This window comes from Hemitrygon akajei, chromosome 16 (assembly GCF_048418815.1).
Source record: "Hemitrygon akajei chromosome 16, sHemAka1.3, whole genome shotgun sequence".
Classification (NCBI taxonomy): Eukaryota; Metazoa; Chordata; class Chondrichthyes; order Myliobatiformes; family Dasyatidae; genus Hemitrygon; species Hemitrygon akajei.
This window is the reverse complement of record NC_133139.1, coordinates 9,713,259-9,734,511: the sequence shown is the minus strand read 5'-3', so window position 1 is coordinate 9,734,511 and position 21,253 is coordinate 9,713,259. Positions and strand designations below refer to the sequence as shown.

The 21,253-nt window shown below is 38.2% G+C and overlaps 1 protein-coding gene across 2 annotated transcripts in view; it reads right to left on the bottom strand.

Annotated features, from left to right (window-relative positions):
• ap3d1 (adaptor related protein complex 3 subunit delta 1) overlaps positions 1–21,253 on the bottom strand; it is a 101,643-nt gene that overhangs the window by 15,887 nt on the left and 64,503 nt on the right. The window contains exons 19-29 of one of the 2 annotated variants that reach the window (XM_073068206.1): positions 20,715–20,790; positions 19,751–19,956; positions 18,825–18,901; positions 16,973–16,996; positions 14,389–14,533; positions 11,563–11,682; positions 10,126–10,179; positions 8,504–8,578; positions 5,433–5,573; positions 3,477–3,524; positions 1,019–1,208 (exon numbers count right to left, since the gene is read on the bottom strand). In XM_073068206.1, coding sequence (XP_072924307.1) covers positions 1,019–1,208; positions 3,477–3,524; positions 5,433–5,573; positions 8,504–8,578; positions 10,126–10,179; positions 11,563–11,682; positions 14,389–14,533; positions 16,973–16,996; positions 18,825–18,901; positions 19,751–19,956; positions 20,715–20,790 — 1,156 coding nt within the window. The remainder of the gene's footprint in view (positions 1–1,018; positions 1,209–3,476; positions 3,525–5,432; positions 5,574–8,503; positions 8,579–10,125; positions 10,180–11,562; positions 11,683–14,388; positions 14,534–16,972; positions 16,997–18,824; positions 18,902–19,750; positions 19,957–20,714; positions 20,791–21,253) is intronic. The other variant, XM_073068207.1, reaches the window with a different exon arrangement.

The following is a 21,253-nucleotide window of genomic DNA, read 5'->3' as shown; positions in this document are numbered from 1 at the left end:
GCATGGGTTTGGGTTTTATGCCATTCTAGGAATCAGTAAGGACATTACATTTTTATTTCTGTCCAAGAGGTTTTGAGAATGATTTCCTTTGCCCACCTTGTAATTTTGTCCTGTGACTAAGTTTGGAAAAGTGTGTTTGCCACAGAAAATTTGAAATTGGTATAGCATTCACGTAAAAGAAATGATCCAAGTAATGAAAGGCATGTGAAAACTCCTGAACAAATATAAAAAAAACCCCACGACTAAGAAATATTCTAAAAAGAAACCAGAACATCTAGGACATTGATCAGTCATTAACTGTAAGCCTTCTCATGATTTCCAGCACTTATCATTTTTCCAGCAACTGCAGAATTTTATTTATTTTTAAAGATATTTACAAGGATGAGTTTCATAATATTGTTTATTCTTTTTTTTATTTAGAGATATATCACTTGTGCCAACAGGCTCTGGGACAGCTTCTTCCACCAGGCCATCAGACTGATTAACTCACGCTGATTTGAGTGTATTTCTATGTTACATCGACTGTTCTATTTATTATAAATTACTATGATTGCACATTGCACATTTAGACGGGGACGTAATGTAAAGATTTTTACTCCTCATGTATGTGAAGGATGCAAGAAATAAATTCAATTCAAAACAGCAGTGTAACAGGTCTTTCTGGCACAACCCAATTACACCCATGTGTCCAATTAACCTACTAGCCTCTATGTCTTCAGAGTGTTTCTTTGGAATGTAGGGAGGAAACCAAGGCACACGGAGGAAACTCACATGGTCATGGGGAGAACATACAAACCTTTTTTCCTCCATAATTATTGACTGGGATGATTTCCAGCCCTTACAGACTGCGGTGAGAATTGAACTTGATCGCTGGTGCTGTAATAGCATGCCACCCCTCTTCTGGGGGCATTTATTCTCCCGTAAAGTTTAAACAAATTTTCTAAAGTGGTTCTGCAGCACAGTATAATCCAGAAGCAAACAAAATTACTCATTGTAGCACTTTAATGAAGTGTCTTACCAGGTGGGAGTTGGAATGGAACTGATATACCATCATGTATGGAGGACCCTTCTGGTCGGATCAGTTTAGTGTTTAGAGAATCTAAAACATTAAAGTCCATCGATTTGAGATAACCATTACTTTGGTTTTCAAAGATGACTGATACAACAACTTGACTACCGTCTTGAAGATTTCCTTGAATATCATACATCTAGCAAAAAAAAAGTTAAAAGAAAACATCATGTATAAAGTACTTTTGGAAAAAGTTATTATATTTTATACCCTAGCTAATCACCCCTGGTATTGCAATGAAGGAATCCAAGACAAAACATAGTACCTGGATCAAAAAGAACAGATGTGAAAGGGAGGGGGAAAACTGGGCACATAATTGCAGAGAAAGGTAGCTAAGGGTTTTTGCCTGGGGGGGGGGGGGGTCACGATTACTTTTACAAAAGCTGACAGGTTAGAGTGTGACAAGTGTCTTATTAACCTCAGAAATGCTGAGAATTTCAAGCTTTATTTCTCACTCCCGTTCTGACTATTGCATGGTATTGACTAGGTGTGGTTTAAGTGTAGAGAATGGCATCCACAGTAATATAAGGAATCTTGTATATAGTTGGGGCAGGACAGGAAAATGAATTCAGTTTACTAATGACAGAGGGAAATTTGTCCTTGAGTTAAAGTTTCTCAACTGCCAAATGCTCTAGATCAGTGGTTCCCAACGGGTAACTTGATTTTTAAGGGGGGCAATTTGAGAATGAGTTATTAACAGTGAATTTTTTCTAGTAAGTCTGTGTGAGTATGAGTGTGTGTGCGAGTTAATACATATGTGTATATACAGTATGCATACATAAAAATACTTGTGTGTATGTACATGTGTAATTGCGTATGTACTGTATATATAGTGTATCACCATCATTACAACCATCAAATGGCTTTCATAATTAAATTAATGAATTGACTGATGTAGGAAGGAACGAATGAACAAGTCCAAACGCGTAAGAAACTCGTACAAGGTCGCGCCAATGCTGCTTTTTGCAGTAGCTTTCGGTTCTTGGTGGTGTGAAGGTGTGTACATTGCGTCATCTCTTTTAAACGGTGTATCTGTCTTTGTATGCTGTAGAAACGAATCGGCATTGTTTCACTTATTTATTATTATTATTATTTTAATATCACTTAATGTTCTTTTTTTTTTACAATTTCTTAGTAATTTCTTCCTCAGAACTTTAACAGTCCTTTGGATCTTTTATTTTTCTCTTTCATGAATGCCATGCTCTTTGGAAGCTTGTTTAAACCAAGTTAATGGTCTTTTAGGCTTCCTCCAGGTGAATAGGAGTTCACTTTTTGAATAATAAGAATTATATATCACCACAGGGGGCATCAGGATTTTAGAGGTGATTAGGTGGGGCATGGCCAAAAAAAGGTTGGGAACCACTGCTCTAGATTGTTCATCAGGTAGTCAGAGTTAAACTTTCTAAACTGCCAAGTGCTCAAGTCACAACTTTTTCTGCAGGTCAGCAGCAAGAAATATTCTTGACCAGAATGAAATTATTTAAGAGTATAAAAAAGTATTTCAAATCCACTTCAATTAGCATCTTGCATAGACTACCTAGTCATTGCAAAATTTAATAAAGAATTAAAATTTTAAAAAGTGAACAAATGGCATTTCCCTCATAAGCCATGAGCACCAACCCTTTTGCCATCCATTCATAAACAGAACATAGAATAGTACAGCACAGTACAGGCCCTTCGGCCCACAATGTTGTGCCAACCCGGCATACTGTAAGTAACTGTTCAGAAACACTGATGTAAATTTATTGTAGCTGTTAGTAGGATAATGCATATAGAACAATTTGCTATGACTCTTTCGCGAAGTGTGGTACTCGCTTCTAAGTATAAAATTATAGACACAGGAGTGCACGTCCACTTTCCCTGATACATTACGAATCATACTCAAATGCTTGAGATCTTTTCTGCTGATTTAGTTTTAACTCTGGCTGGAACATAAATTGTACAAAGTTTGCAAACCATTAGTGTCTGCAGACACATTAGCTTGAAACATAATTATTCGTGTGACCTTAACCTGTTCTGCAGTGGGGTATAACACTTCAAAAATTTGTGCCATAAACCAAAAATTACAAATGTTCTTTAAAAAGGTCATTCATTGCATTAGAGCAGGATGACAGCTGTACAACTCATTCATACATGGAAAGTGTCAGAAGTGTACAATGGTATGAATGAAGAGTGACATTCAACGTACTGGAGTTTTAACTCCCTTCATAGATGCCACCTGACCTGTTGAGTTCCTCCAGCATTTTGTGTATTATTTTGGATTTCCAGCATCTGCAGGATCTCGTGTTTATGAATGAATTGAAATTACCTGCACTATATACAATAAGATTCAAAACTTTGTTCAAGAACAAAATATGATACTACAAAAAATGTACACTGTACAAAAGAACTGAATAATAACACTCACCATTTTTACATAGGAATTTTCTGCAAGGAGGGAGTAACTGGACATTGGCTGTAAAATATTGAAAACACCGGAAGAAATGATTATACAAAGTATATGAAAAGGAAGTATCCCACTATTACCCAACACAGCAGCAGCTGCTGGAAAAGGATTAAATTGGGCAACCCCTTGATCAACACAAACAAAATAAGTCAATGGTACACCTGAATGTCATATGCTTCCTGAGAGGAAAAATCCAGTAAATAAAGATGGGAACTGGCAAAGCAACTAGTAAAATTAATCTCTGACCACCACAGGTAACAAAAACTATTACCTGGAATCACATAAGGCTTGTTTTACCTGACAGAAATACAGAGAACTAATTTTTCATGGGTCCACAATTTCCATAGCACAGAAATGCTCAACTATTGAATCTCAGAAGCTTGACCCTCTTTCTTCCTTTAACTTGATGAATAATGAGTTTACACAAATACAGGTTTTTGTTTAGTTAGACACAAGTAAAAATTTCTCTCCTCCTCCCTTCTTATTTCCCACTCTTCTCACCTGCCTATCCTCTCCCTGGGTCCCCTCCTCCTATGGACAACTCTGCTCTCCTGTCAAGATTTCTTCCTCTTCAGCCCTTTATCTTTCCTACCTACCTGACTTCACCTATCACCTGCTAGCTATCCTCCTTACTCTCCCCCATTTGTTTTTTTTGTTTTTCTGGTGCCTTCCCCTTCCTTCTCAGTCCTGAAGAAGGGTTTTGGCCTGAAACATGACTGCTCATTCATTTCTTTAGATGCTGACTGACCTGCTGAGTTCCTCCAGCATTTTGTGTGTGCACAATCAAATAATCCACAAATCAATATTTCAACAATATACAAGTTATTTTAATCTACCTGGGTAATTATAATCTGGAAGTTTGGCTTTGCTGTTTGTACTCCTTTTAAAGCTGTAATGTTGTCTGCCCTGTGTGACAACCAACAAAGGATTCATTACTCTAACCGAGGATTCACCAGGAACAAAATAGCATAGTGAAAAGCCCTCTTCTACTCAGTTGTTGCTTCATAGCTAGATGTAGCTCTGTGAACCTTTAGATACTGCACCAATTCAAAGTTGACATTACTCTTCAATCACTAACATTCTCTGATTGAAAATGACATAAAAATAGATCTTCAAAATACTTCAGAACTATTGAGCTTGTCATGACAATATCTCTATGACACTTTCTAACAGGATAATATAAAATGTGGAAGCATATCAAGACTAAAATATTCAAAGTTAATAAGATGTTGAAAGGACAGGAGTTAAGATAAACCAGGATTATTTTCTACAGAGCAGAGAATGCTGAGACTTAATAAATATAGTTAATATTAGAGACTGGCAGAATAAATAAGAAAGATGTATTTTTTTTAAAAATCAGCTGAGTGTACATAAATAAGAGCTAAAAATTGCTGTTCAAACTGCTGTTTGGCAAACGGGTATGGACTTAAGATAAAAATATTCGATAGATGCTTTAAGAGTTGTGACCTGCAGACATATTGGGCCAAATGGACTGAGTCAGAAATTTTCTGGTTGTGAGAGTCAACCACAGTCATGGTGATGTGAATCTAATTTGCTCATGCGTTAAAGCAGAGGCATCAGTGAACTACTTCACAAATTATGACCACTTATGAAGATTGTTTTGTCCCTTTTCTGTGAGAGGTTTGTTAGATTTCATCTACCTGGTGAATATTTTTTCTCTTATGTCCAATATATTCATTTTGATTTTTTTTAAAAATTCAAGCATTAAACAGAGAAGGAAATCCATGAAGTTCTACATAGATCATTAAAGACAAGTCAAATTATTTACACATACAGTTCCCCACTCTTAATGTGGCTCAGATTATTTGGATAAGACTGGTTTGAATGGGGTGGGGGGGAGAGTTGAGGTGAGGAACAATCCAGCCTTATCCTGTATTAATGTACAAATTAACTTACTGGTAAGGGCTCATCGTCTAAGCTGCCATTCTGGACAGATTCTGGGGCCTCTTCGCCACTGTGGTGTTTCTTTTTCTGTGATTTCTTTTCCTCTTTTGATTTCTCTTTCTTATGTTTCTTCTTCTTGTGCTTTGATGATTTCTAAAGCAATAATGATAAACCATCAAAAAATTTTAATGCAGCCCACTTAACCAAAACCCAACAGGCAATTTAAATATCGGATAACTGTATTTCTTTTGCCACCCACTAGATCAACTTGGTCTCCTTTCGGATTAACAGGGTCACGGCGTGAATGTTCCTGACTCAAATGGAGAAGGAGTTCGAACATCATCCGACTCTAATTGACCTGGGCATGACACTGGATAGGATGCTCTCATTTGCCACCCACATCCAAAAACTCTGAGGGAAAGTTGGCTCTTGCAATTCTCTCTTGAAAAAATTAGCAGGCACGAAATGGGGAGCTAATGCTCATACACTTAGATCAACTGCCCTAGCACTCTGCTATGTACCTGCAGAATACTGTGCACCTGTGTGGGGCAGATCAGCCCATGCAAAGAAAATAGACCTGTTGTTTAACTAAGCCTGCCGAATAATCACTAGCACACTGCGCCCCACACCCACTAACACCATTTACAGACTTGCAGGCATCTGAAGACACACTACAACAAAAATTGAAAAAGGTAAACAGAACTCGGATCCACGGCACCCACTACATCATGATGTGCCAGTTTCCAACTGCCTAAATTCGAGGAAAAGATTTGCTACGGTGGAGGAATTACTGCACGGAACATACCCCCCACCCCCCAAACATACAGGATTAACCTCTGGCAACAAACAGAAGCCAGAACTCCACCGAACAATACAGTGCAAGACCCCACAGAAATGTTGCCAGACTGGGCACTGCTTGGCAGACGGAAGTGGTGCACTCTCAACAGAGCGAGAGCGGGAGTTTGTAGGACGGGAGACAATATGGTGAAGTGGGGTTTAAAGACCAGTGAATCCTGTGAGTGTGGCGAAAGGGTGCAGAACATTGAACACGCTCTGCGCAACTGCCCACTCTCACCTGATTTAGCTGACACTGACCTGCTCAACATCAACCAAACAACACTACAGTGGCTGGCTGTCTGCTGTGACAAGCTATGCTGATGACTATATTTCTGAATTTATGCAATAGAGATTTAAACACAACTGTTTTAAGAAGGTGGAACTATACTAAAGTACCACTCAACTGTTTTTCCATTGCATTTTGTAAATAATTAGAGAAAAATTAAATTCCTGCTGGTGGTGCTGTTGAGCCAAGAGAAACTAATGTTGTTACCTACCTCACCTACTGAACCCAATCCAATTGTGAAACAATTACCATCCTCAAGTCACTGCATTCATAAATTTAACATTTTGGCAAACTGATTATAGTGTAATATAGTCAAAATAATTCCAGTTAAGTGGTATCTTCTCCACTCAGGTACAGTCCCCGACTTTGCTTTAAAACCCTAACAATAACTTCACACTAAATTTTAGCAAAGCCAAGGAATTCATTGCAGAATTCAGGAAGGAAAAGTTGGGAGAACACACACCAGTCCTCATTGAAGGTTTAGGGTGGAAAGGGAGAGCAGCTGCAAGTTCCTGGTTGTCAATACCTTGCAACCATTACAGCTAGTGCATTCCAGATTATAAATTCTGACTGGAGAAACGCATTATCCTGGACCAGGTACTTTTGAAACTGGAGAAATACACACAACTGCTGAAAGAAAAACTGTTTTAAGGTCTTGGAACTGGCATATCAACTCCATTTCTCTTTTTTACTGTTGCAGATTTCCAGCATCTGCAGTTTTCTTTTAATTGTTTGTTAGATTAGCCAGCGAACACTGATGAGTTATGACAGCTCTTGACGTGAAACTGAGGTGTCCTATTAACAATGAATATGCATTTACTAAAACCAAATTAGTTCTAATTTTTAAAAATAACCTACACTTCAAAGTAATTATATAACATTTAAAAACAAGACAGGAACATTTTAAGAAAAATGGAGCTCAATTAAGCACTAGGTACATTAAATTTGAATTATTTTGCATAGAATAGGATATTTTAACAATTGCTTAGTAATATACACCATATGCTTGAATCAACAATCGTTTTTAAGCCAACAGCTTTCAAAAGGAACCTGACTCAATAAAAGAGTCAGTGGACACTAAAAAAAAAGATTAAGTTACATAACTTAATAAGATTATTAAAGATGGAATGATGAATTCTAACATTGCCAAATATACTCAGTGGTCACTTTATTAGGAATACCTATATACTGCTTGTTAATGCAAATATGTAAATCACCCAATCATATGGCAGCAACTCAATGCACAAAAGCATGCTACATGGTCTAGTTGTTTAAACCAAACATCAGGATGGGGATGAAATGTGATCTAAGTGACGTGGACCGTGGAATGATTGTTGGTGCCAGATGGGGTGGTTTGAGTATCTCAGAAACTGCTGATCTCCTGGGATTTTCTCATACAACCATCTCTAGAGCAGAAGTTCTCTACCAGGGGTCCATGGACCCCTCAGTTAATGGGGTTCATGGCATTAAAGTTGGGAACCCCTGCACTAGAGTTTACAGAAAATAGTGTGAAAAACAAAGAAACATCCAGTGAACAGTAGTTCTATGGGCGAAAAGCCTAGTACGAGAGACGCCAGAGCAGAATGGCCTGACTGGTTCAAGCTGACAGGAAGACAACAGTATCTCAAATGACCACGAGTTACAGCAGTGGTTCACTACAGCATACTGAATCTTGCAGGCTCAAGCAGCAGAAGGCCACAAATAAATACACACTAGCTCTTTTATTAGGTAAAGGCAGCACTGAATAATATGGCCACTGAGTGTAGACCACAGGGAAGTTGACTGCAACTAAATTGTTGAAGGATTTACAGCAGCAAATATTCTATTGGAGTAGCAACAATGTAGAATTTCTGAGTAGAAACTTTATGCCTACTGAACCTTAGGGACAGAGATTAGATATCTTGTACTAAAAGCTTAAACGTGAATTGCAAAATCATTTTTTAAATACATTGAAACTTACTGCTTCTTCCTCTTTTTCCTTTGCTTCTGATATTTCTTGGATTTCAGATGCCTCTTCACTTTTAAGTGATTCTGTCTGTAAAACATCAAGAATTTTTCAACTGCTGAATTTTATCTAATTTACCCACAACTTCAGTTCTTAAAAGAAACAACTAACTTAATCTGAAAATGGAATGCTAAATCTACTCTAAATCGATATCACAAGAAAATAAAGTCACAAGATTGGCATGCGGAATAGTGACTTGGTATCCAGAAATATGCTACAAAAATAAGCTGAGAAAACTGAACATGTGCAGGAGCTTGGACTACATACAGATAGGGATTTTTATACCCCTTCCATCCATGCATCTATCTAAATTTTTCTGAAGTGTTGAAATTAAACCTGCATCCACCACTTTTGGTAGCTCATTCCATACTCTCACCACCCTCTGAGTGAAGTTCACCCTCATGCTCCCCTTAATCATTTCACCTTTCACCCTTAACCCATGACCTCTAGTTCTAGTCTCACCCAACCTCAGTGGAAAAAGCCTGCTTGCATTTACCCTATGTCCCTCATAATTACATATACCTGTAATTTGGTATACCATAATTTTGTAGCCTGAGAAAATGTTGAATAATAGGAAATTTACAACACATTCTTAACTTTGTTTATGGAGATTAGAAAAGGTACCAAATTTAACAATTTTGTTTTAAGTGCATGATTCTACAACCAGTTCCAATGTTGTATTGAAATGTAATAACTGAATGTGCTGTAGGACTGATTGTCTGAAAGAAATCAGCCTCTCACATCAGAGTCCAGGAGTTCCTAATGGTATTCAGCATGGTTCCAATTAACAGCTGCAACCATCATTACTAACAATGCAGCAGATGGCATGTGAGTAAGTATAGAGAAGGTATTATTATGGTGTTGATCATTTATGAACTACGTACAGTGTGGTGTGGTACGTTAGCTTAATTTTTACAATTATGTCAAACCTAGGACCACCAGACTAAAAAAAATTCCTCTCCTCTCACATTCCTTCCTCTCCAGCCCTTATCTTTCCTACCTATCTGGCTTCACCTATTGCCTTCTAGCTCTCCTCCTTCCTGTCCTCCCACCATTTTTTTTTATTCTGCTACCTTCCCAGTCCCGAAACAGAGTCTTGGCCCAATACATCGACTGTTTACTCATTTCCAAAAATGCTGCCTGACTTGCAAGTTCCTCTAGCATTTAGTGTGTGTTGCTTTGGATTTCCAACATCTATAGACTTTCTTGTGTTTAAGACTCAAAAGCAGTTACTTTCCCCAAGCAGCAAGGGTGATCTATACCTCCACCCACTAACTCACTGCTCTATACCACCTATCACCACATTTTATCATTTCCTGTCAGTCACCTTATGTACAAGCACATCCCAATCCCATGGATTTGGCGGGACCAGACTGTACCTAGCGTCACTTTATCCACACATTATCAATGTACAGTATGTCACCTTACTGTCGTTTATAACAGAGTAGGAAGTTTGCGATTCATGCCTTGATCCAATCTACAAATTAAACCTGTTATCAATGGGTTGAAAATTTGTTGTAACTCTAGAAACACATGCTCACATGGTTAAGAAGTGAATTAACCTTGCATTTACTAACCTGTGACTTGCTTTGTACCGGAGCATTAGACAGCCAGAAGTCAAGATCTGATCCCTGAAGTGAAAAAAAAGTTCAGTCATCAAAATTTCTGGTAATGAAATATGCAAATCAAACAGACTTCAATTATCAAGAGACTGTGCTACAAATCAATGTATGAATCTCTTCACTGACTTTTCATCTCTAACACACCACTAATTTATAATTTAAAGGCACTTATCACATTTATCAAGAAAATTTTCTGTGGTGGTAGTCAGACGGGGAGGTGGCAGGAGAATTTCTTTTCCCTCCTTGATCTGTACTGATGACCACAACTGCCCAAGGCAAAGTCTCCACAGCTGTCCAGGTCACAGGAACTGTCCTCACTTGGTTCTAACTCTTCCACATGCAACAACAGATTACAGCTGTAATGCCCTAGATCACAATTTTACTGCTATGCTGTATTGCATTTCAGCAGTTCTCTAAGAACAGTCTGTTCTGCTTTCACCCTGTTTAGGTTACCATTGAAGATAAGGCATGCATAGAAATGTGCGTCATCCAATTAGGATGATGGAACTGGGAGAAGGTTCCAGAGAATGCTGGCGGGGGGGGGAGTTTTTGTGAGGGGCATAAAAGTTGGTCTTGGTCTTTGCTCGGCAGGAGATGAAGAGAGATGACACTGCAGAGAACCGGTTGTAGGAGTTGATCCAGTAGGAAAACGCGATTTGATGGAGCCAAGGTGCAGGAGTCATGCCAAGGAGTGGTGAATATGGCTTTTGAAAGATTTGAGCTCCAACTTGTCCATTATAATGGACCCTTTTTATTTTTTCTTTCTTTTCATTAACTTAACTAAAAGGGTTAGTAATGTTCACAAATATACTTCTTTATAATTGTACGCAGCGTGCAATCTGTTATTTCCAGTGGTGAGCTGTAACACGGCAATAAATCACACAGCATTCACACAAACCGGGGCTTGGGTGGGCAACTCATCCCAATCCCACAGATTTGGCAGGACCAGAGTCGTATATACCCTAGACACATGAAGCCAGAGAAAGGTGGGTTTTCTCGGTGCTGATCTCCGGTGGGTGTTAGTGAAGGGCTAACTAGCCATTTCTAGAGACATGCAGAAAAAGATGGTTTCACATCCTTACTAGAAATGGCTTTCTTCAAAGTCTCTGGAATTGCTCACAGGTCTACTGTTAACTATTTCCTCTTCCTCAATCCCTCAGTAACATGAAGTCAACCAAAAGCTCTTTCCATCACTCTGTAATCTCTCTACTTTTGTTGAAGCTATCATCCAGTTATGCAGTAACTTTCTGTTGTATGCTGGCGACCAATACTATGTCCCTCTCTCAGCATTGAGCCAGTGCATTTAATTACACCATTATGGCTCAAGCACCATTTTGTCTTTCTATTGCTCAATAGCTCATTCATATCTTTGTGACCACCACCTATACTTACTTCTGTGGGTTTTTCTTCTTCCTTTGGTGTTGGTGCAGTCATTTCTTCAGGCTCAACATATTCATTCTCTGGATTTTCATAAGACTTTTTATGTTTTTTGCTAACTTTCTCTTTACTTTTCTGTAGAAAGAGAACAGAAAGCACACAATTAATCACTTGTGAAGACTTGTCCAGTTTCTCCTCTCTCTGACAGTCAGCCAGGCTCTAGCTGATCAACAGAAGTGTGACCCTAAGCCACCTTTTGTGCTGCTCGAGTTGAAAACCTAGGTTAGATTTAAACATTTAATCAAATGAAGCTTATTCAACAAACATTAGTGATCTATTGCAAAATTTCTTGGTGCCAAACATAACCAGTTTGTTTTAAAAGTTATTCAACTTTGAAGCATTTCAGGGTAGCTTCTGTAAGCTACCTTATAGATTAATAAACAATCTTATGCACTTTTATTTTTTTTTAATTATTGTGTTCTTAATCTTATTGTGTGTTTTTTTTGTGCTGCATCAGATCCAGAGTAACAATTATTACAATCTCCTTTACACCTGTGTACTGGCAGTGACATTAATCAATAATGAATCTTAAATTTCATATTGAGATATGTCAATACACAAGGCAATCATTTCTAATAAATTAGGACAGTCTGACTGTGCAAAAATTCGTAACGAACTACACAGGGAAAGAAGTTCATAAAGTTTTCAGAAGTACTGGTAAAATTGGCTGATTCTTTAACTGTAATTCCTGACCATACAAAGACCTAAAGAGAGTGATAGTTAAAACAGAAATCTCACTGCTATTAAAATAGAGTCATTCAGCATGAATTAATTCTTCAATTTGCTAAAACAGGGACTTTAGAGCTGTTTAAAAGTATGCCACTGAATCTAATGCTTCATTAAGTAATCTTTATTGCTCTAACACATATAATTTGTAAAGCCTGAGAAACACTCATTTAAGTTCATGTCCAAACAGCAGAACAGAACTTAAAGTAACAAATTTACAAACCAGAATAAGATTAAGTTTCTGTAATAAATGATATTTTGTAGTAATTTTAAAATCTTATTTTATGCTTAAAGGTTTTATTGAAATGCTAGTTGAAGTATAGAAGACAGACACAACTTTATTGACAATTTTAATTCATTCAGCATTTAATATTTCAGGTCATTAACACAGGATAAGTGCTGGGTAAAACTCTTCCCTTCTACTTTCCAATGATGGCTTGGATAGTATTGGTGGCCAGCTGGCAGTTCCATAAAGCATCACTGACTAGCTTCAGTGATTGGGCCAGCTTCAAAAATAGAAGAACATACCCCATGCACACACTCAACGTCTTAGGGGCAGTTCCTTCCCTTCCACCATCAGATTTCTGAATGGGCAATGAACCAACCTACTAACACTACCTCAATATTTTTGCTCTCCTTTTGTACTACTTATTTAAATTAATTTCATATATATTTCTAATTATAACATGTAGTATATTTTATGTTTTACACTGTACTGCTACCACAGAACAACAAATTTCACAACATTTCTCCCATTTCCTGCACATCTGCCCTCACCCCATCCACCCGCCACCCCACTCGGGATAGGGTTCCTCTTGTCCTCACCTACCACCCCACCAGCCTCCAGGTCCAACGTATAATTCTCCGTAACTTCCGCCACCTCCAATGGAATCCCACTACCAAGCACATCTTTCCCTCCCCCCCTTTCTGCTTTCCGCAGGGATCGCTCCCTACGCGACTCCCTTGTCCACTTGTCTCCCCCCCCCAATCCCTTTCCACCAATCTCCCTCCTGGCATTTATCCTTGTAAGCAGAACAAGTGCTACACCTGCCCTTACACTTCCTCCCTCACCACCATTCAGGGTCCCAGACAGTCCTTCCAGGTGAGGCGACACTTCACCTGTGAGCCAGCTGGTGTGGTATACTGCGTCCGGTGCTCCTGGTGCGGCCTTTTATATATTGGTGAGACCCGACGCAGACTGGGAGACTGTTTCGCTGAACACCTACGCTCTGTCCGCCAGAGAAAGCAGGATCTCCCAGTGGCCACACATTTTAATTCCACGTCCCATTCCCATTCTGATATGTCTATCCATGGCCCCCTCTACTGTCAAGATGAAGCCACACTCAGGTTGGAGGAACAACACCTTATATACCAGCTGGGTAGCCTCCAACCTGATGGCATGAACATTGACTTTTCTAACTTCCGTTAATGCCCCTCCTCACCCCATCCCTGACATATTTAGTTTTTTTTTTCTCTCTGCCCATCACTCTGCCTGTTCTCCATCTCCCTCTGGTGCTCCCCTCCCCCCTTTCTTTCTCCTGAGACCTCCCGTCCCATGATCCTTTCCCTTCTCCAGCTCTGTATCACTTTCACCAATCACCTTTCCAGCTCTTTGCTTCATCCCACCCCCTCTGGTCTTCTCCTATCATTTCGCATTTCCCCCTCCCCCCACTACTTTCAAATCTCTTAGTATCTTTCCTTTCAGTTAGTCCTGACGAAGGGTCTCGGCCCGAAATGTCGACAGTGCTTCTCCTTATAGATGCTGCCTGGCCTGCTGTGTTTCACCAGCATTTTGTGTGTGTTGTTTGAAATTTCACAACATATGTCAGTGATATTAAACATCATTCCAGCCACAAAGGTAAAATGGGGGACAAAAATCAGTAAGTTCTCTGTAACAAACTGGAACTAATATTTTATATTTACATTAGTCCAAGTGAATCCACTTTAAGATTCAGAGAATCTATCTTTTAAGCTATTTCTGAAATAGCACCTCATCCACTGGAAGTGGCCAACAGATTTCATAACTATTTAAAGCATGAAGCAATTTGAACTTACCCTTTTCTCCTTATCTTTCTTTTCTTTCTTTGCCTTCTTTGGAGGTTTTTTGGTTTTTTCCTCTACTGGAGCAGCTTCAGCTTCTGGCGATTTTTCAGCTACTCGGTGTGTCCTCACAGGCAGTTTTTCATTATCCGTCAAAGGCCTTTAAAAATATTATGATTTATAATTATCTATTAAAATCAACAATTCTGCACATCATTTACAGAATAAGTGAACTCACACAAATCGTAAAATCCAAGATAATTCTTGCAAGTTAGTATGATAAGGCAATTCTCAGCAAACATACAATCACAAGGGTTGTCTCTGCTGAAACAATTTGTTTGTCCAATATACAGTGCCTATAAAATGTATTCAAAATGTATTCCCCCCTCCACCCCGGAAGTTTTCATGTTTTACAACATTGAATCACAGTGGACTTAATTTGGCTTTTTTGACATTGATCAACAGAAAAAAGACTCTTTTGTGTCAAAATGAAACCAAACTTTCCACAAATTGGTCTAAATTTATTACAATTAAACACAAAATAATTGACTCACCCCCTTCAAGTCAGTATTTAGTAGATGTGCCTTTGTCAGCAATTACAGTCTTGAGTCTGGGTGGATAGGTCTCTATCAGCTTTAAACATCTGGATGCTGCTATTTATCACCATTCTTCTTTACAAAACTGCTCAAGCTCTGTCAGATTGCATGGGGATCGTGAGTGAACAGCCCTTTTCAAGTCCAGCCACAAATTCTCAACTGGATTGAGATCTGGACTCTGACTCGGCCACTCCAGGACATTAACTTTGTTGTCTTTGAGCCATTCCTGAGTAGCTTTGGATTCATACTTGGGTTTATTGTCTTGCTGGAAAACAAATCTTCTCCCAAGTTGCAGCTCTCTTGCAGACGGCATCAAGTTTTCCGCCAGGATTTCCCTCTATTTTGCTGCGTTCATTTTATCCTCACAAGCCTTCCAGGGCCGGCTGCAGTGAAGCATCCCCACATGGAGTCACCACCACTCTTCACAGTAGTGATGGTATGCTTAGCTTACGCCAAACATAGTGCATAGTCTGATGGCCAAAAAGCTCAATTTTGGTTTTATCAGACCATAAAACCTTCTTCCAGCTGACTTCAGTCTCCATACATGCTTTCTGGCAAACTCTAACCAAGATTTCATGTGAGATTTTCTCCCCTCCCAAACTGTGGCTTTCCCTTTGCACCTCTCCCATAAAGCTGCGGCTGAAGCACCCACACAACAGTTGTTGTATGCTCAGTCCCTCCCATCTCAGCCACTGAAGCCTGCAACTCCTCCAGATTCGTCACAGCTTGATGGCCTCCCTCACTAGTTCGCTTCTTGCATGGTTACTCAGTTTTTGAGGACGGCCTGCTCTCGGCAGATTTACAGCTGTGCCATATTCTTTCAATTTCTTGATGATGGACTTAACTGCACTCTAAGGGATATTGAGTGACTTGGAAATTTTCTTGTATCCATCTACTGGCATGTGCTTTTCAATAACCTTTTTGTGGAGTTGCTCGGAGTGTTCTTTCGTCTTCATGGTGTAGTTTTTGCCAGGATACTGACTTGCCAACAGTTGGACCCTCCAGATAGTTGTATTTTTACTACAATCAATTGAAATACCTTGACTGCACACAGGTGCTCTCCATTATGTGACTTCTAAAACCAATTGGTTGCACACCAGTGATGATTTGGTATGTCATATAACTGGGGCTGAATACTTATGTAATCAATTATTTTGTAATTAACTTAGATCAGTTTTTAGAGATCTGTTTTCACTTTGACACAAAAGAGTCTTTCTCTGTTGATCAGTGTCAAAAAAGCCAAATTAAATCCACTGTGATTTAATGTAAAACAATGAACCATGAAACCTTTCTGGGGGTTGGGGGTGGGGGATGAATACTTCTTATAGCCGCTGTATGTATCTTTGACAATATAACTTTGATGGAAGGCTAATTTTAAAAACAATACAAAATACAATCAAAATTAACATAATGAAATCAGACAAATAATGGAAGACATCCACATATTTTGAAGGTAGAATGCTGAGAAGAGTTTATCAAACTTGGAGAAAGTATGAAACCACAAGCTGAATTATGAAAACATCAATATTGCACAGTCAGAACACCAACATGCTTAATCTATGAAGTCCAGAATAGGAATCAACCAAGCCTTTTATTGATTATTCAAAAACAAGTTGTAACTCGTTAATGTATGAATATAAGCAGAATATATGTCTATCTTTATAAATTGTGAGCCATAATGAGAAAAGACAAAAAACAAAAAAAAAATTTATAAATGTAGTTTCCAAAGGTAAATAACTGCATGGCATATGCCCATACCAAAGCTGTTTTTAACCCTTTGACCACTAAAATTGTAAACGTGAACATGTTAAGAGAGTTGTCCAAAACTAATGACACTTGTCATTAGCTCTTTGATAAAATAAAGTTTTTAAAAAATATTTTGTACATTATGGTCTTGATATCAAAGGGTTAAATGTTTAAAAACTGTTAAATCCATCTTCAACTCAAACTGATTTGTACAAGATGACAAATAAGTTTAAAACACATTTTCATGTTTTACATACCTTCCTTTTTTCATAGGTTTTAGACTTTTGTTGGGACACAAAGAGGGTGGTTGTGCAAGCAGTAGAAAGAATGACAGAGGAAGAATGAAAGGAAAATATGGAGCGGCATATTAAATGTATAGAGAAAGAGAGAGGGAGAGAAAAAAAAAGTCACAGAACTATTAAACAGCCATAAATGTGACATTCATTTTGGATCAATTATAGAACTTATCATTGATGCTATAAAGTGTTACGTTACCGTAACACATTCAGCTGTCGCTGTATTTGCATTACAAATCAATTATTTATGAACACTGGCTCTAACTCCAGGAGGTTTAATTTTTCAATAACCGATTTTATATTAAGATTGCGGTGCATGGAGGAGTTTGGGGACGGGGTGGGTGAAGGAAAGAGGGGAATACTGAGAAACTTACTGTGTCAAATCCTCAATGGGCATTCACATACCCCACGAATTAAATGATCCACTTGATATTAAAAAGTCTGACATTAGAAACGACCACAAATACAAATATATTCCGAGGTCAATTTATGTTTGCAAAATTAGGTAAATCGACAATTTTGTCAATTTTGATAATAGTGCCGATCAATACATTTTCTTCAATATTTACATATTTTACTAAATGCTGCTCATGTGTTTTGCAATTTCTTATTTGCAAAGATTTGATGACGGCTGCACACCCTGGGGATTACTGGCCTAAATGTAAAAGAGGAGGGGATTAAGAGCAAACAAATAGAAAGTCAGCTCATGTGATCCATTTGATGCAATACCAGATAGCCAGCTCCAAGATGTAAACCTGGCCATTCAAAACACTGTTGCAAGCTATATAGCAGCAAGAAAGGGGAATACTGAACAAGAAAGGAAAACAACAGAAAGAGAACCAGATCTAAAGAGGTCAGAGAGAAATTGATATAAAATAACACCATCTCAAGAATTTAAAGTAGTACAAATTTCACTTTTCTTAAAATATGAAATAATCCACTGCAAGAAAATACTGGCTGAATTTATTTCAGTGCACAGAAATTGAGAACAAAATTAGCAAATGTTTCATATTCGGGCTAATTATACAACTAAGGCAAGAGTAATCAAGAATGGCCTCAAATTTTACTGGACCAAGGATCTATCCTGGGCCCAAAATATCGATGTAGCTACAAAGAAGGTATGACGGTGGCTATATTTCATCAGGAGTTTAGGAGCTTTGGTATGTCACCAAGCTCACAAATTTCTACAGATATATCATGAAGAATATTCTAACTGGCTGTACCACCGTCTGGTATGGTGGGGGCTACTGCACAGGATCGAAATAAGCTGCAGAATTGTAAACTTAGTTAGCTCCATCATGGGCACTATCCTGCGTAGTATCCAGAAGATCTTCAAGGAGTGATGCCTCAAAAAGGTGGCATCCATCATTAACAACCCCCATCACCCAGTATATGCCCTGTTCTCATTGCTACCATTAGGGAGGTGGTACAGGAGCCTGAAGGCACACACTCAAAAATTCAGAAACAGCTTCTTCCCCTCGTCATCCGATTTCTAAATGGACACTGAACCCATGAACTCTACCTCATTCTTTTATTTCCAATTTTTTCACTATTTAATAGAGGCAAAAAACTGAATTACAGTTAATATAATATACACAAATACTTACTGTAATTCACAATTTTCCCCTCTATTAGGTATTGCATTATACTATTGCCACAAAGACATATGCTGATGATACTGAACCTGATTATCAACCACTAATAATTTCCATTACATCTCTTAAACATCAGTAGAAAAGAATACCAAGCTTCAAAATTAAGCATTTCTCGGCTTTGTGATAATTTTGCCAAAATAAAATCAATGAAAACTTACTTATCTAAATCAATATCCAATGCTCTGTATGGATCATTAGGATCTTTGTCATCATCCTCATCACTTGGCAAGGCATTCTAAAAACACACAAAAATCACTAAGAATCAACCTTTGGCATTTAAAAAATTGTTTGAAAGGTAAGGAAAAATATTCTAAACTTTACTTTGTTATTCAATATCCCAGTTTTAGCTATTTCACTTCATCTCAGTATTAAACATTAATGGGGCCCAACCAGCTACATTGCTTTTAATTTATACAATTCAGCTTTTTGGCTTGAATTAAACCTCAATTAAATTCAAGATCCACTACAGCAGTACACCCTCTAGACTCCATTAAAATTACCACAGGTAGTTTAACTCAGCAATCCACAGTGAATGTGAGTCAGTGTGTTGCCAACATTAAAAGTACACCCACAGGGTACACCATAGACATGTGATAAATTACCTTTTAAAAAAACTATCAGTGTAACTTATACTGTACTTAAATTAAAATGGAGCCTAGTGATTATCATGACGCTATTACAACTTGGGGTTATGGAGTTTGGAGTTCAATTCTAACACCCTTTGTAAGGAGTCTGTAATGTGGCCCTGTGACCATGTATGTTTCCTCCAGGTGCTCGTTTCCTCCCACAATCCAAAGGCATAACGGTTAGTAGGCCAATTAGTCATTATAAATTGTTCTGTGATTAGGCTAGGGTCAAATGCTGTGTGACAAGGCTCGTTGGGCTGAAAGGGTCTGTGCTGCACGTCTCAAAATAAATAATTGTTTTTCATGGGGAGATCTTAGGCCCATTTTATTAGCTATACATCATGTTTTGTACAGACTAAATTCTAACCAATCAATGTAGTGTGACAGGACAGTCAACCAGTTAAATCTAACCATTTTTGACAGCAAAAGGTACTAAATGAGAAATTTTAAAGACGAACCTCAGGCATTTCCTCCGTGATAATATCAACATGATGAACTGGAGCAATATCTTCATCACTTTCCGTATGAAGTGAATCATGACGACGTTTGCCTTTCTTGTCTTTTTTGTCTCTCTTTTGTTTCTTTTTCTTTTTCTCCCTATCCCGTTTCTGCTGTTGTCTACGCTCTTCTTCCAGTTTAAGATACTGATCTGACAAAGGCAGTCCTGTGCACATCAACACAACATAGATCACTACATCTAAATATACTACACGTAACTGCCTTCAGAGAATTTAAATGAGAAAGGTAAATAAATTAAATCATAAGACATTTTCATCTCTAATGTGCATACCTGAAACATTCACAGCATATTATTAACACAAGAGATTCTGCAGATGCTGGAAGTCCAGAGTAACACACCCAAAATCCTGGAGGAATTCAGCAGGTCAGGTAAGATGAAGGCATGATGTCGACTGTTCATTCCTCTCCATAAATGCTGCCTGACCCTGACCTGATGAGTTAGTCCAGCATTTTTGTGAGTGTTACAGCACATTATTTGATATTGAAACTTTCTCAAATAATATACAATTGTTTGGCTACATTAATTACTAGTATTAAATAACATGTACTCTGGCTAAAAACAGGTCATTCTCTGCCACTCCACCTACACTCCAGGGATCTATGATCTTGCACTAATTTTTCTTTTTATTTCTGTCAACAAGCTCACAGACTTGGTAACTATAACTTGACAAACAGAATGGCAATTCATGGAGCTGATGTTTTCCCCAAACAAATTTACCTTAGGCTAACATTCAGCTATAAATTCATAGTCTAAAAAGAAAATTAGCTCCACTAGATTTCTTCCACTTTGTGTAAGCAAGAAATTTGAGATTGAAAAACCATCAATTACTGCAACAAACGTGAAGCATCTTACTTTCACAAAATGGACAGGAGAAATGGAGAACTAATAGCTGCATCAATTACCTGGCACTCTCAATGGCACCGTAAGATCAATCTGCACCACAGGTATGTGTTCCACCCCACTAGCATCCTGGTAATTCTGAAAATAAAACATATTAATCATGATTCTCACATTTGTGGTTTACAGGTTCCTGTATTTTAAAATACTGCCATAAATAGAAAAGCATATATTCATTAACAGTGATATTTTCTTCTTATAACCCATGTGTAGCAACTACTCTGGAAATGATCAATATTTTAATTCAAGCCCTCTTAGCATTTTTATCTTTTATAGATCAAAATTTCCAATAGCTAGAAGAGACAGGCTACATCATAAGACCACAAGACATTGGAGCAAAATTAGGCCACTCGGTGCATTGAGTCTGCTCCGCCATTCCATCATGGCTGATGTATTTTCCCTCTCAACTCAATTCCCTGTAACTTTTGATGGCCTGACTAATCAAGAACCTGTTTAAACCTGCGCTAATATAATTATACATTGGTTTATATATTTAATCCAGTCATTCCTGCCTGTGGCCATCAAAATTTACAACTCCTCCCTC